At 49.1% G+C, this 13,197-nt stretch overlaps 1 protein-coding gene across 3 annotated transcripts in view; it reads left to right on the top strand.

Annotated features, from left to right (window-relative positions):
• The first annotated feature begins 1,101 nt into the window (after positions 1-1,101).
• Positions 1,102-13,197, top strand: part of NHSL2 (NHS like 2) — a 70,807-nt gene continuing 58,711 nt past the window's right edge. The window contains exon 1 of one of the 3 annotated variants that reach the window (XM_081964085.1): positions 1,102-1,229. In XM_081964085.1, the coding sequence (XP_081820211.1) occupies positions 1,130-1,229 (100 nt within the window). In that variant the 5' untranslated portion in view covers positions 1,102-1,129. Of the gene's footprint in view, positions 1,230-11,406; positions 11,696-13,197 lie in introns of those variants that run through there. The other 2 variants (XM_081964084.1, XM_081964083.1) reach the window with 2 other exon arrangements.

The following is a 13,197-nucleotide window of genomic DNA, read 5'->3' as shown; positions in this document are numbered from 1 at the left end:
TCTTCCCAGGTGCCGCGTGGTGAGTTCTGTTGCTAAAGGTAAAAGGTCCCCTCGCACATATGTGCTAGTCATTCCCAACTCTAGAGGACGGTGCTCATCTCTGTTTCAAAGCTGAAGAGGCATCACTGTCCTATGATGTCTCTGTGGTCATGTGGCCAGCATGACTAAACACAGAAGGTGCATGGAACGCTGTTACTTTTCCACCAAAGTTTGTTCCTATTTTTCTACTTGCATTTTTACATGTTTTCGAACTGCTAAGTTGGCAGAAGACGAGACAAGTAACGGGAGCTCACTCCGTTACGTGGTGCTAGGGATTTGAACTGCTAAACTGCTGACCTTTCTGATCGACAAGCTCCTCATCTTAGCCACTGAGCCACCGCATCCCTTGAGCTACCATGTCCCTTATGGAATTAAAGGGGGTGGGAGGAAATGGATGGAGCCATAAAGTGGCTTATTTGGGGCAATGTGCTGTTTGAACTTCACTGTTGTGATTTATAAACTATATCCAGTATTAAATGTCCGTAGGAATGCTTGGTGCAAAGGATTGGCCTGCAAACTTTGGCGTTCTTAGCGGAGATGATGCACAGCTGAGTAAATGTTTTTTAAGTATGGACTTCAACCATCTGCCTTGAGGCCAGTGTTGCAGAAGCAGCTGCCTTGTGAGACAGCGTTCCCACCCTCCCCCTTTTTTCCAAATTCCATCTTTTCCTCCCAGCCCATTGATAGGATCTGTTGCCTCACCACAACTGCTCTTGAATCTTCTCAGCTGCCGGATCGTTGGTCTAACTAAACTCTTAAAGAGTCGCTTTCCCGCAGCGGTGAAATGTTGCCTCCCATTCAAAGGTGGAGTCTCTTCGGTTTCAAGGATCAGACAAGAGCCAAGGAGCTCCACCCTGTGAGACGGTGGGGGAGATCAAGGCCATGAAGGACCCAGTTGGAAGGGAGCCTAAGGCCGGCGGGACTTCGTTGTGTGAAAATGGGACCCCGTGCTTTGACTGGTCAATCGTTTCATTGGGCTAGAGAGGATGATAGTTAAGCTTGCCCTTTAATGTTGGCCACTTGGGAGTCCTTGATGCCGGTTATCTTTGCGAGCGGGAAGGAGACAAGCAGATTGAATGCATGGTGTTCCATGATCTTGGGGTTTGCTTGTTCTTTTTCTTTGCAACATTGCCTGAGAAGTCAAGTTTGCAGGATCTCCAGCTGCGAAGAAACACTGGATGAGAATGAAGGTATGGTTGGCTCGGTTCGGTATTTTTTTCATCCTTGATTTGCCCTTCTCTTTGGTTCCCCGAAAGGGACGCACTGGTTCAGTGGCTAAGACGCTGAGCTTGTCAATCAGAAAGGTCGGCAGTTTGGCGGTTCGAATGCCTAGCTCCGCATAATGGAGTGAGCTCCTGTTACTTGTCCCAGCTTTTGCTAACCTAGAAGTTCGAAAGCACGTAAAAAATGCAAGTAGAAAAATAGGGACCACCTTTGCTGGGAAGGTAACAATGTTCCGTGCACCTTCGGCATTTAGTCATGCCGGCCACATGACCATGGATCATACTGTAAAATGCCCATTCCCTCCCCACTCCAGAAGAAGGATACTGCAAAATCCCCATACTCTCCCCACTCCTGGGGGAAGGACACTGCAAAATCCCCATTCCCTCCCCACTCCTGGGGGAAGGACACTGAAAAATCCCCATTCCCTCCCCACTCCTGGGGTAAGGATTCTGCAAAATTTCCATTCCTTCCCCACTCCTGGGGAAGAATACTGCAAAATCCCCATTCCCTCCTGATCAGCTGGGACTCGGGAGGCAGAGAATAGATGGGGGCAGGGCCAGCCAGAGGTGGTATTTACTAGTTCTCCGAACTACTCAAAATTTCCACTACTGGTTCTCCAGAACTGGTCAGAACCTGCTGAAAACCACCTGTGCGACCTCACCTATGGCAGCTCTAAGATGTCTGGACTTCAACATCTGTCCCCTCGTGGCTGGGGAATCCTGGGAGCTGAAATCCATACATCTTAGAGCTGCTAAGGTTGAGAAATACTGACCTAAACTGCACACCTGGCCCTGTGTTAGACAACTATGTTAAAGTTAACATTTGATTACAACCATCAACTTTTTCTTATATAGTTAAAATATCTTTCCCTTTTGCTTACTTTCCCCCCCCCCTTTCCCCTTGTTCAATGAATTGTTTAAAAATAAACGGTAAATCTGGGTTGTGAAAATATAATGGCCATATTCATAGAACAGATGTTCATGTGTCATAACTCTGTATTGTGCCCAAAACAGATAAAGTATATTATTTATACAATGGCTGGGTTATTCAGCCCGGCAAAACATTTGCCAAATTCCCAGCACAGGCTGAATCATTCATGCATATTTGAGCTTAGCTAAACTGGTTGTGTGAATTCGAAACCATGCTGTCCCATTGCGCTCAGCAAGGACCTGCTCAGGAGATGTCTTGACCAGTGGTGGGATTATTATTATTTTTACTACTGGTTCTGTGGGCGTGGCTTTGTGGGCGTGGCATGACTTTGTGGGTGGGACTTTGTGGGCATGGCAGGGGAAGGATACTGCAAAATGCCCATTCCCTCCTCACTTCTGGGGGAAGGTTACTGCAAAATCCCCATTCCTTCCCCTGCTTTCCAGCTCCGTTCTCCTGTGCAGGGCAACAAAAGAAGATCAGCTGGGAGGCAGCAGGGGCGGGGCCAGCCTATTTGCCGGTTCTCCAAACTACTCAAAATGTCCGCTTTGAGTTCTCCAGAACCTGTCAGAACTGGCTGAATACCACCTCAGGTCTTGAGATTGTTAACTTTTAGAATAATACCACTTTATAATGCACTTGGAATACTGCATTCAGTTCTGGTCGCCACGATATAAAAAAGATGTGGAGACTCTAGAAAGAGTGCAGAGAAGAGCAACAAAGAGGATTAGGGGACTGGAGACTAAAACATATGAAGAACGGTTGCAGGAACTGGGTATGTTTAGCTTAATAGAAAGAAGGACTAAGGGAGACATGATAGCAGTGTTCCAATATCTCAGGGGTTGCCACAAAGAAGAGGGAGTCAAACTATTCTCCAAGGCACCTGAGGGTAGAACAAGAAGCAATGGGTGGAAGCTAATCAAGAAGAGAAGCAACTTAGAACTGAGGAGAAATTTCCTGACAGTAAGAACAATTAACCAGTGGAACAGCTTGCCTCCAGAAGTTGTGAATGTCCCAACGCTGGAAGTCTTTAAGAAGATGTTGGATAGCCATCTGTCTGAAACGGTGTAGGGTCTCCTGCCTAGGCAGGCGGTTGGACTAGAAGACCTCCAAGGTCCCTTCCAACTCTACTAAAAAGTTAAATTCTTCATTCTGCAGGATTCTGGGACCCCAGTTCCCAGAATTCTGCAGTCAGACTCCAATTCCCAGAATTCCTCAGCCTGGTAAAAAGCTGAACTTCCTTTGCATGATTATGTAATGCAAATGTATTCCCCTGTCATTTTAGAAGAGCACACAAGGGGGCTTATGCACCGTCAGCACCAAGGAAAATAAAAGGGCAGAGGACAGAGAATAAAATATGCTTGGGAGCATCATAAAAAGAAACCCACACCATCCAGATCGGTTGGTCTGTGTTGCCGGAGAAACTGAGTCCATTTTGCTGTCACTCAGCTGTCTTTGCTTTTAACGTCCTCAAATCAGCGAGAACCGTTTCTTCCCGAGTTTGCATTTCCATTATGTTCCCCCCACCCCCCTGGATCTTCTGTTCCAGAATAAATGCACGTTGCAGATTTTAAAAAGTTTGATTAACAAGATGGGGATATTCTTAAAAGAGGGTTTTTGGTTTTTCTAAATGTTCTCCGGGACCCTTTCGTTCGGCTGCTGCTGCCAAAGAAATAAAACTGTGCTGAATATATGTACTGAATCTTTTATTTAGCTTCCGGGAATGAAACCAAGAGAGAGAAAAACAGCCATAAGGCAGCCATAAGACTTGAGGCTCATTCTTTTCTGCAAAGTTATTTATTGATGCTATTCTTATCTCAAAGGGAAATGGCTGCTTGTGGGTTGTGGTGGAGTTGTTCACCAGATGATGAATTTTCCCATGCTGGCTGCAGAATTTTAAGAGTTGGAAGTCCACGTATCGCAATGTCTACAATTTTTAGAAATACTGATATAGAGTTGTGCTGGGCATACTCTTAGGAGTGACATTCCAAGGATATGAAGATAGAACACAGAAGAATAGATTTGGAAGAAAGGGACCTCGGAGGTCTTCTAGTCCAACCCCCTGCTCAAGCAGGAGACCCTACATCCGTGATTTGCAAACCTGTGGCATGTGGGCTCAAAGTAGCACACGGAGCCATGTCACCTGGTATGCGCAGCCTTGCCTATTGGTCTTCTGGGTTTACATGCGCGCATGATGGTCAGCTGTCCTTTGTGTGTGCAGCAGTGCTGAAAACCAGTGTGTGCATGCGTGCCATCCAGCTAATTGTTGGGTGTGCCTGTGTGCCGAAACCCAGATGTTTGGCTTTTCTGGAGTCTGATCCCTTTGTGCATGCCGCAGTGCTGAAAACCAGCCTGCACATGCATGTCAGCGGCTGCTTGTCGGATGCACATGCAGGCTAAAACCAGGAAGTTTGGCTTTTCTGGAGCACGGCCCTGATGAGCCCATGCATTGCATGCACAGCATTTCCGCGCGACCTTGTTTGGACTGATGGTAAACCTGTTTTCCAAGAGTTTGGAACAGGCTCCAGCTGTTCGTCTGCCACACTGATGTCTGACTCCGAAGGCAGCTGATAACTGTCCGATGGCCCTGGCCCCATCTCTGCCTCCAATGTAGAGCCCTCGTCCGAGCCTTCCCCAGACTCCAGGAGTGGCCCATGTTCCTCCCCAACCTCCTCAATGTCTGAATCTGCTCGCAGCTCTCCTGCCCGCTGACGGGCCACAACAACCGTTGTATTTCTGTGCCTCACGTTGCGTTGCTGGTGTGATGCTACCGGCTGGTCCGGGGCTGGACTCTGCAGTACAAATGCTTCTGGAAACGAGAAGCTGCGTTGCCAAAGGATGCCAAGTACCGATCCAATTTGCATCTGTTTCCATAGCAACTTCCCGGAGCTTTCTGATACTCCATCTTCTCAACGCAGATGATGGTGGAAGGTTGGCTTCTTTTAGAAAGGAACAACAAAAAGAAAAGCTTTGCCACTTTTTTTCCCCCAGGCGAACCAATTCCCCTCGCTCTCCCCCCAGAAATAAGCATTTTATTTATTTAGGTTTGTCAAGCATGTATGAGAAAACAAGCATAAGTATGAATATACCATCTAAACATATACGTTTAAGGAGGTGTATGTATATACATAAGAAATGAGTATAAATAAATGGGGACAATAGGACAGAGACGGTAGGCACGCTGAACTCCTTAGGCACACCCCTTTTACGGACCTCTTAGTATTGGGGTGAGGTCCATGGTGGACAGTTTAAGGTTGAAGCTGTGGGGGGTTTGAGGATGTAACAACGGAGTCAGGTAGAGCATTCCAGGCGTTGACCACTCTGTTGCTGAAGGCGTATTTTCTGCAATCGAGTTTGGAGCAGTTTACTTTGAGTTTGCATCTATTGTTTGCCCGTGTATTATTGTGACTGAAGCTGAAGTAGTTGTTGACGGGTAGAACGTTGTAGCAGATAATGTTGTGTGCTAAGCTTAGGTCACACCGTAGGTGGCGTAGTTGTAGATTGTCCAGGTTCAAAATTTCAACCCTGGTGGCCTAAGTGGCATATCCCCCAAACGCAAGATAGAGCTGAGCTGACCCACCCAAGAACTCAAGCGTTTGGCCTCATTTTATTTTTATTTCTTTACTTCTTTTCTCCCCAGTTAACGTGTGTGCTGGTTCAATCTCTGTGCTACCTCCCACAGAGGAGCAGCACTTCCGCCCTTCATCTGTCAAGAGATAAGAAATGGATGAATCTTAGTGACTGGTAAAATGAGAATCTATTCCTGATTTGAAAGTTGGAATCAATGAAGGCAGTTTTGGGGTGTTTGGTTTTTTTTTTTGCAGATCAGTAGGTATCCTTCAGCCTGTAACTGCTACCTTCAAAATTTCCATGCTTGTCAGTTCTATCTTCTCCCCCAACGATTGATCTTTCATCATTATCTAAGAACATGAAACATCTCCTGTTACCGAATTAGATCATTTGTCCTTTGAGTTTATTTATGAATGCTGAGAAGGATGGTTTCCCTAGTCCCTTGCTTCTTGGTCTTTAAAACCTGCTGTTGGAAGAAATTCCCATCCGGCTTCCATTTCAACTGGGGAGAAAGACACTGGGAACATGGGAGACTGCTTGGAAAGATGGTTTAATGGTGGACAGGATCGCATGGCTTGAGCTCCTGGGCAAAAAAGGGAAGAGATGCTGAGAGTGCCTGGGTTTTATGGCCCTCTGTTGGGCTTTTGAATTTGAGCTTGTGTTCTGATTGGTTGTCAGACTCCCATGGGGCCATGCAGGGGTAACACTGTGGGTTGTGTTTTGAGTCCCAAGTTTGGTTGAGCCTTGCTGGGTGATGTAATCTTCCCAGGTGCCATGTGGTGAGTTCTGTTGCTAAAGGTAAAGGGTCCCCTCGCATATACGTGCTAGTTGTTCGCGACTCTAGGGAGCGGTGCTCATCTCCGTTTCAAAGCCGAAGAGCCAGCACTGTCCAAAGACGTCTCCGTGGTCATGTGGCCGGCATGACTAAATGCTGAAGGCGCACAGAACGCTGTTCCCTTCCCACCAAAGGTGGTTCCTATTTTTCTACTTGCATTTTTACGTGCTTTCGAACTGCTAGGTTGGCAGAAGCTGGGACAAGTGACGGGAACTCACTCTGTTACGCGGCACTAGGGATTCGAACCGCCGAACTGCCGACTTTTCTGATCAACAAGCTCAGCATCTTAGCCACTGAGCCACCGCCTCCTGTTCTGTGGCTAGGTGGCTCCTATTATGTCACAGAGGCCATGTCTTTTGCATTCTAGATAAGCTGGCCCAGGCCTTAATGGCCCATTGACAAAGGTTGGGGGGAGATGTTTCTGCCTCCCTTTTAGGGGGAATATTCTGCCCTTTTAATATTTCCTGAAATATCGCATTTTCCTAGGAGCGGAGAGTGGGTGCTAACTTCCTATACTAGACTGTGGGATTGAGTCTTAAAGGAAGGGCAGCAATACCTAGTCCATCATGACTGAGCTCAAACACTAGTTGGAGCTGATCAGCCTTGCATGGAGGACCATCAAGTCTTAAGACTGAACACTAGATTTAGAAATCATTTTTTGAAAATCATGGCAAAGCGCAATAACAAGAGTTGGAAGGGACCTGGGAGGTCTTCTAGTCCACCTCCCTGCTCAAAGCAGGAAACCCTATATCACTTCTGAGAAATGGTTGTCCAATCTCTTCTTCAGCACCTCCAGTGATGGAACCTCCCACACAACTTCTGGAGGCAACTTCTGTTCCGCTGGTTAATTGTTCTCCCTGTCAGGAAATGTCTCCTTAGTTCTAGGTTGGTTTCTCTCCTTGGCTACAGTTCTCGCTTCTGTAAAAAAAACACTCCTGTATTATTGATGTTTAGACCAAGCTGATTTTGATCCGAGAGGATTTTTTTTCCTGCTTTTTATGAAGTTTCCTTGCAGTGATTGTAGCCTTTGGTCCTAACCTGGCGATGAAGCTCATATGGTCACGGAGGTGCACAGCTCCCTCTATACATTTTCTGCCACTCCCGCAGGGTTCGAGGACTGCCCTCGGAAAATCTCAATTTTTCCACCATTTTTAGAATCCTAAATTATCCCCTAAAAGGAGGGATAACCGAATAACAGAGTTGGAAAGGACCTTGGAGCAGGGGTCACCAACCTTTCGGGGACCACTAAATTTATAATTTTAAATCCCGCGGACCACTAATGTGATCTGCCTAATGACTGGCTGGGTGGGCGTGGCTAGGTGGTCATGTGACTGGGTGGGCATGACCAACTCGATGTCACTCACATCAAGGGCCACCTCGCCAGCCTCTACTCGCCCCTCCCCTCCCAGCCACTCCTTGTTTCCCCGCCCAGGCTCCTTAGGACCCCAATAAGAAGCAGTTGTTGGAGCTAAGCAGCCACCAGGAGAAAGAGTTGGCAAAACAGCTCACTCAGTTCAAATTGGATCTGACCGAGAAGGAGGCTCAGCAGAAGCACCCCACTGAGGACTACGAGCATAGGCTTTCCAAGCAGATGGAAGACCTGCAGGAGTGCAAGGCCAGATACCGGCGCCTGGAGGCCCAGCGGGCTGAGATGGTCAGCCAGTTCCAGGCCATGATACTGTCCCTCTGGAACGAGGCCCTCTGGCTCCTTGCCACCAGGGACACTTCCCTCCAGCCTTCGCCCAAAGCCCCCACCAGGAGGCTGAAGCAGACCCCAGTTGGAATTTCTGAGCCCCTCTGACCCACACACAAAGACCCTGAAAGGGGGAGACTCTGCAGCAACACAAACGTCCATTGCATGTATGTGTTCCAGGGGGCAAAGTTTGAGGACCCCCGATTTAGTGCAATATAAAAAATGCAAATAATTTTTCTCGACATTTTCTCATCCAGGCCATTTCAGACAAAGGGTTGTCCAATCTCTTCTTAAAACCATCCAGTCTTGGAGCATCCTTCTTTTCTGGAGGCAAGGCATTCCGCTGGCTCCACCCTTCTCACTGTCAGGAAATTTCTCCTTAGTTCTAGGTTGGATGGGCAATATGTCTTCCTCTGCATCCTTTTGTGCAGGACCACAAGCTTCCCAACCGCTCCACTGAATTTTCAGCTTACCACCTCCTTAAAAGTGGGAACCAAAGCAGGAAACTCCTTGCTGTGAAATCTGTATTAAGTGCTGTGTGTCAGTCACCTTCCTTGCAGGTGGTTAACACTGCATACGTAAGAGTCCTTTTTCAATTTCATTGACACAACCACAACCACAGGGGGGTGGATGGGTTGAAAAATAGGGATTGACTCTGATAGTTTAAGGGACACGGTGGCTCAGTGGCTAAGACACTGAGCTTGTCGATCAGAAGGTCAGCAGTTCAGAGGTTCGAATCCCTAGCGCCGCATAACAGCGAGAGCTCCTGTGACTTGTCCCAGTTTCTGCCAACCTAGCAGTTCAAAAGCACGTAAAAAATGCAAGTAGAAAAATAGGGATCACCTTTGGTGGGAAGGTAACAGCGCTCTGTGTGCCTTCGATGTTTAATCATGCCGGCCACATGACCATTTGAGACATCTTCGGACAGCGCTGGCTCTTCGGCTTTGAAACAGAGATGAGCACCGTCCCCTAGAGCTGGGAACAACTAGCATATATGTACAAGGGAAACCTTTACTTTTACAGGTGGTTTAGGAGGGGAGACTTAAGATTGAGTCTTCCCAATCTTAAGTCTCAATGGTGTTTTCCTCCATCTCAGCAACTTTGAGATATGTGGACGTAAACTCCCAGAATTTCCTAGCCAGCAAGGTTGGTTTGGGGAATTTGGGGAGTTGAAGTCCACACATCTTAAATTTCCTGAGGTTGAGAAACATTGGTGTAGCATCTTAACCATTGTAACCCCCCCACTCCCGGTTCTTCCTGTCAATTGGAAAAAGACCAAAGCTTGGGGGTTGAATCCCGTACCATCTCCTCATCGGGATAATGTGGTCCCCCCACTGAGAAGTGTTTCCTTAATGGATTGCTGGCCTGCAAAGACTGATTCTTGGGCTCAGTTGCTTGCTTTTAGTTCCCCGGTCTAGGAGGAAGTTTCAGCCTCTCTCTATGACTTTTGAACTTGGAGCTGAGCCATTTGCAAGAACCACTAGGACAAACAGGTCAGTCTACAGAATGATGGGGTCATCACGATTGTTGACAGCAGTCTTCTTCAAACCTTGGCAGCTTGGAAATGGGTGGACTTCAACTCCCCGAATTCCTCCGCCAGCATGGGCACATTTTCAAGTCGCCAAGGCTGAGATACACTGGTTTTTATGGACTGAAAGTTAAGTGGGGTGTGTGGTTAATATTAGTGGTTCCTCCTGTTTAGTTCAGAAGTGGAATGCTAGATTTGGTCTCTGAAGGTCCTGGGTCTTCAAGGACATTGACCAATGGATTATCCAGCAACTCCCAACAGGGTGTGGAGAACTCCTGTTGGAATAAAGCCATAGGGAGGAGTTGCCCCATAGAACTCAGCAGTGCTAAGGCCAGAAAGAGGAAATAAATAAGGAAATGCAGGCAGGGACTGATGGGGATTGTAGTCCAACACATTAGGAGAGCAGTGGCAGCTAAGTGATTAGAATGTAATATTGCAGGCTAACTGCCACTCTGCCGACTGTCAGCAGTTCGATTGTCACCGGCTCAAGGTTAACTCGGCCTTCCATCTTTCCGAGGTCGGTCAAATGAAGACCCAGATTGTTGGGGGCCATAGGCTGACTCTTAGAGATGGATGTAAAGCACTGTGAAGCGGTATATAAGTCTAAGTGCTATTGCTATTGCTATTGCCCTTCCTTCCTTCCATCCATCCATCCATCCATCCATCCATGATGCACAGTGGTTAGAATGCAACATTGGCGTTGATATGCTGACTCTGTACACCACTTAGAGAGGAAAGCACTTTGAAGTGGTATATAGGTCTAAGTGCCATTGCTCTCTTCCTTCCTTCCTTCCTTCCATCCATCCTTCCTTCCATCCATCCATCCATCCATCCATCCATCCATCCACCCATCAATGATGCACAATGTCTAGAATGCAGCATTGGGGGTGATATGCTGACTCTGTACACTGCTTAGAGAGGGTTGTAAAAGCACTGTGAAGCGGTATATAAGTCTAAGTGCTATTGCTATTGACTCAGCTTTCCATCCCTTCCAGGTCGGTCAAATGAGGACCTAGAACCGTTGGGGGCAAGATGCTGACTTTGTAAACAGCTTAGAGCCGGCTGTAAAGCAGCGTCTATAAGTGCTGTTAGGGTGGGGAAGGCTGCGGGGGGGGGGGGGACGAGAACTCTTTCCCCTCGCGACTCGTGGGGCGGGGTGTGTGTCTCCTTCCAATCTGACACCCTCCCTCCCCCACCTTCCAAGTCCCACCCAGGGAAATCTCAGGACCGAGCGGGTGAATTGAATCCGGCGCCGTCCGTGGGTCTCCTTGGCCATCGCCAATCCTTGGCTGCCCCGAGGATGATGTCTGCCCCGTGGGCCGCACCCGGGACAGCACCCATCGGAGCCGCCGTCGCCCCGCGTGGGAAGGGGGAGAAGGGAAAGCGCTCTGCACGTGCTCTGCAGAGCCCTCGTCCAGGCGGCGGCTGCGGCTGCAGCAAGGCGAGCTCGGGTCTCGGGTGCGGGCGCTCATCCCCGGTTTCCAACCCCCTCCTCCCCCCCGCGCGCGTGTCCGCGCTCGAGGAGGGGTGGGGCCGGCGGAGATGCCCTCCCCCCCCGCTTGGTTCCCGGCCCGCCTGCCCGCGGGCGGGGGCAAGGAGCGGCGGCGATGCGGCGGCTCGGAGCTGAGCAGCAGCGCGGCGGCGGGGCCCCGACGGAGCTCGCTCCGCACCGAAGGCTCGGCGATGCTCCACGGCTTCCCACCGCCGCTGCCATAACAGCCGCCGCAGGAGCATCAGCAGCCTCGCGTGGCCAAGATGGGCAACTCCCCGCCGGTGATGCTGGGGAAGACGCCGCGCGGGAAACGACTCCAGCGGACCGCCGCCGTCTCGCCTTCCTCCTCCTCTTCCTCGCCGGCCACGCTGGCCCAGCCGCCAACAGGTAGAGTCGGGGGTCGACCCGCAAAGGTGGGGAGGGGGAGAAAGCCGTCTTCAGCCGTTGGCCGAGCCACCTGGGGCTTTGGCGGAGTGTAAAGGTGTGTAGGGGGACTACAATTCCCATCATCCGACGCCCCGGGTGGGGAAAGGGCCGCCGTTGCCCCTTCTTCCCTCCAAGGCGGGCGGGAGGGGGGGGGGATGAGAGAGACTCTCTCGGGCGTCAGAAGTTCAAGCCTTGAGCGCAAGCAAGGGTCGCGGGTCGCCGAAGGTTGGGCTCAAAAACCGATTCACACATTCACAAGCGTCGGGCCAGGAATGGGGCTGTTAAAGCTGGCACCTGCCGGCTTGCATGGCACATTCCTCCTTGCGAGGCACAGTTCTCTCCCCCCCCTTCTCTGTCCATGTCCCCTCCTCCCACACACATACACACACACAACTCCCGCGCGGCTAGCAAATGGTTGTGAGAATCAGAATAATCTAAGGATGGGTTGATTGCCCTTAGGAAGAAGGTCAGAAGAAGGATGCTGAAAGGAGGACCTCGGGATGCCTCTTGCAAGGCCTGGAGGCAAATTGGGGACCAGGGCTCTGAGCTACAGAGAGGAGAGGATGGAAAGAAAGGGGGAGGGGGGGGAAGGGAAATTAACTCGTTTGCTGGATGCTTTTCCAAGAATTCTCTCTTTCCTCCAGGCCAAATGGACCCTAGGGATGTATTACCTGGGATCCACCAGGATACAATCCTAAGCAGATGCAATAGCTGTGTTTGCTAGCTTAAAAGGTTGTGACTTAGTTTTGTTGGCTGTGCTAGGCAAATCCAGAAACTCTGGGGCTATTGCATTGCAAATCCAGAAACTCTGGGCTATCATGGTTTAGAGCTCTTCTTTCTTAACATGTTGTGTGAACATGCAGCTATAAGAGTTTCCATTTAAAAAGCAGAGATTGGCGTCTTTCCGATGCCTGAAAATAATCACACCCCTCAGCCATAAAACGGGAACACATTGTGTCCTAAAGATGGCCCATCTGTTGTGTTATGCCTGCATGTTTGGGATACTTATAGACTTTTAAAGGATTGAAAAGAATTGGGAAGATGTTCTTTGGATTTTACACCCCACATTCTGGGGTGTTTTGTTTTTTTTAAACTGATATCCTGCAGAGCTGATTTGCATAACTGCCTCCATCCTTCTTGTCTGGAAGGAGCGAACTGGTTGAGAGCCTCATCATGCTTTCTATAGGAAAGAGATTATTTTATACATATTTAAATACCGGTCCCTTTTTTTGCTACACAGTTCATTAAAGCCGTGTTAAATATTTCATTTATCCCATTCAATTGTGTCTGATATTTGGAGACGGCCTATACAGACATATCCCTGTAGTTTCCATGCCAAGGTTTCTGCCTCCCCCGCCCCACCTCAAGTGGCTTGCCATTGCCTCCTTCCTAGGGCTGAGAGAAAGTGACTGGCCCAAGGTCACCGATCTGGCTTTGTACCAAAGGTGAAACTAGAAGTCACA

The sequence above is a fragment of the Natrix helvetica genome (genome assembly GCF_964273705.1).
Source record: "Natrix helvetica genome assembly, chromosome: 11".
NCBI lineage: Eukaryota > Metazoa > Chordata > Lepidosauria > Squamata > Natricidae > Natrix > Natrix helvetica.
This window is presented reverse-complemented; position numbering and strand designations above follow the sequence as displayed.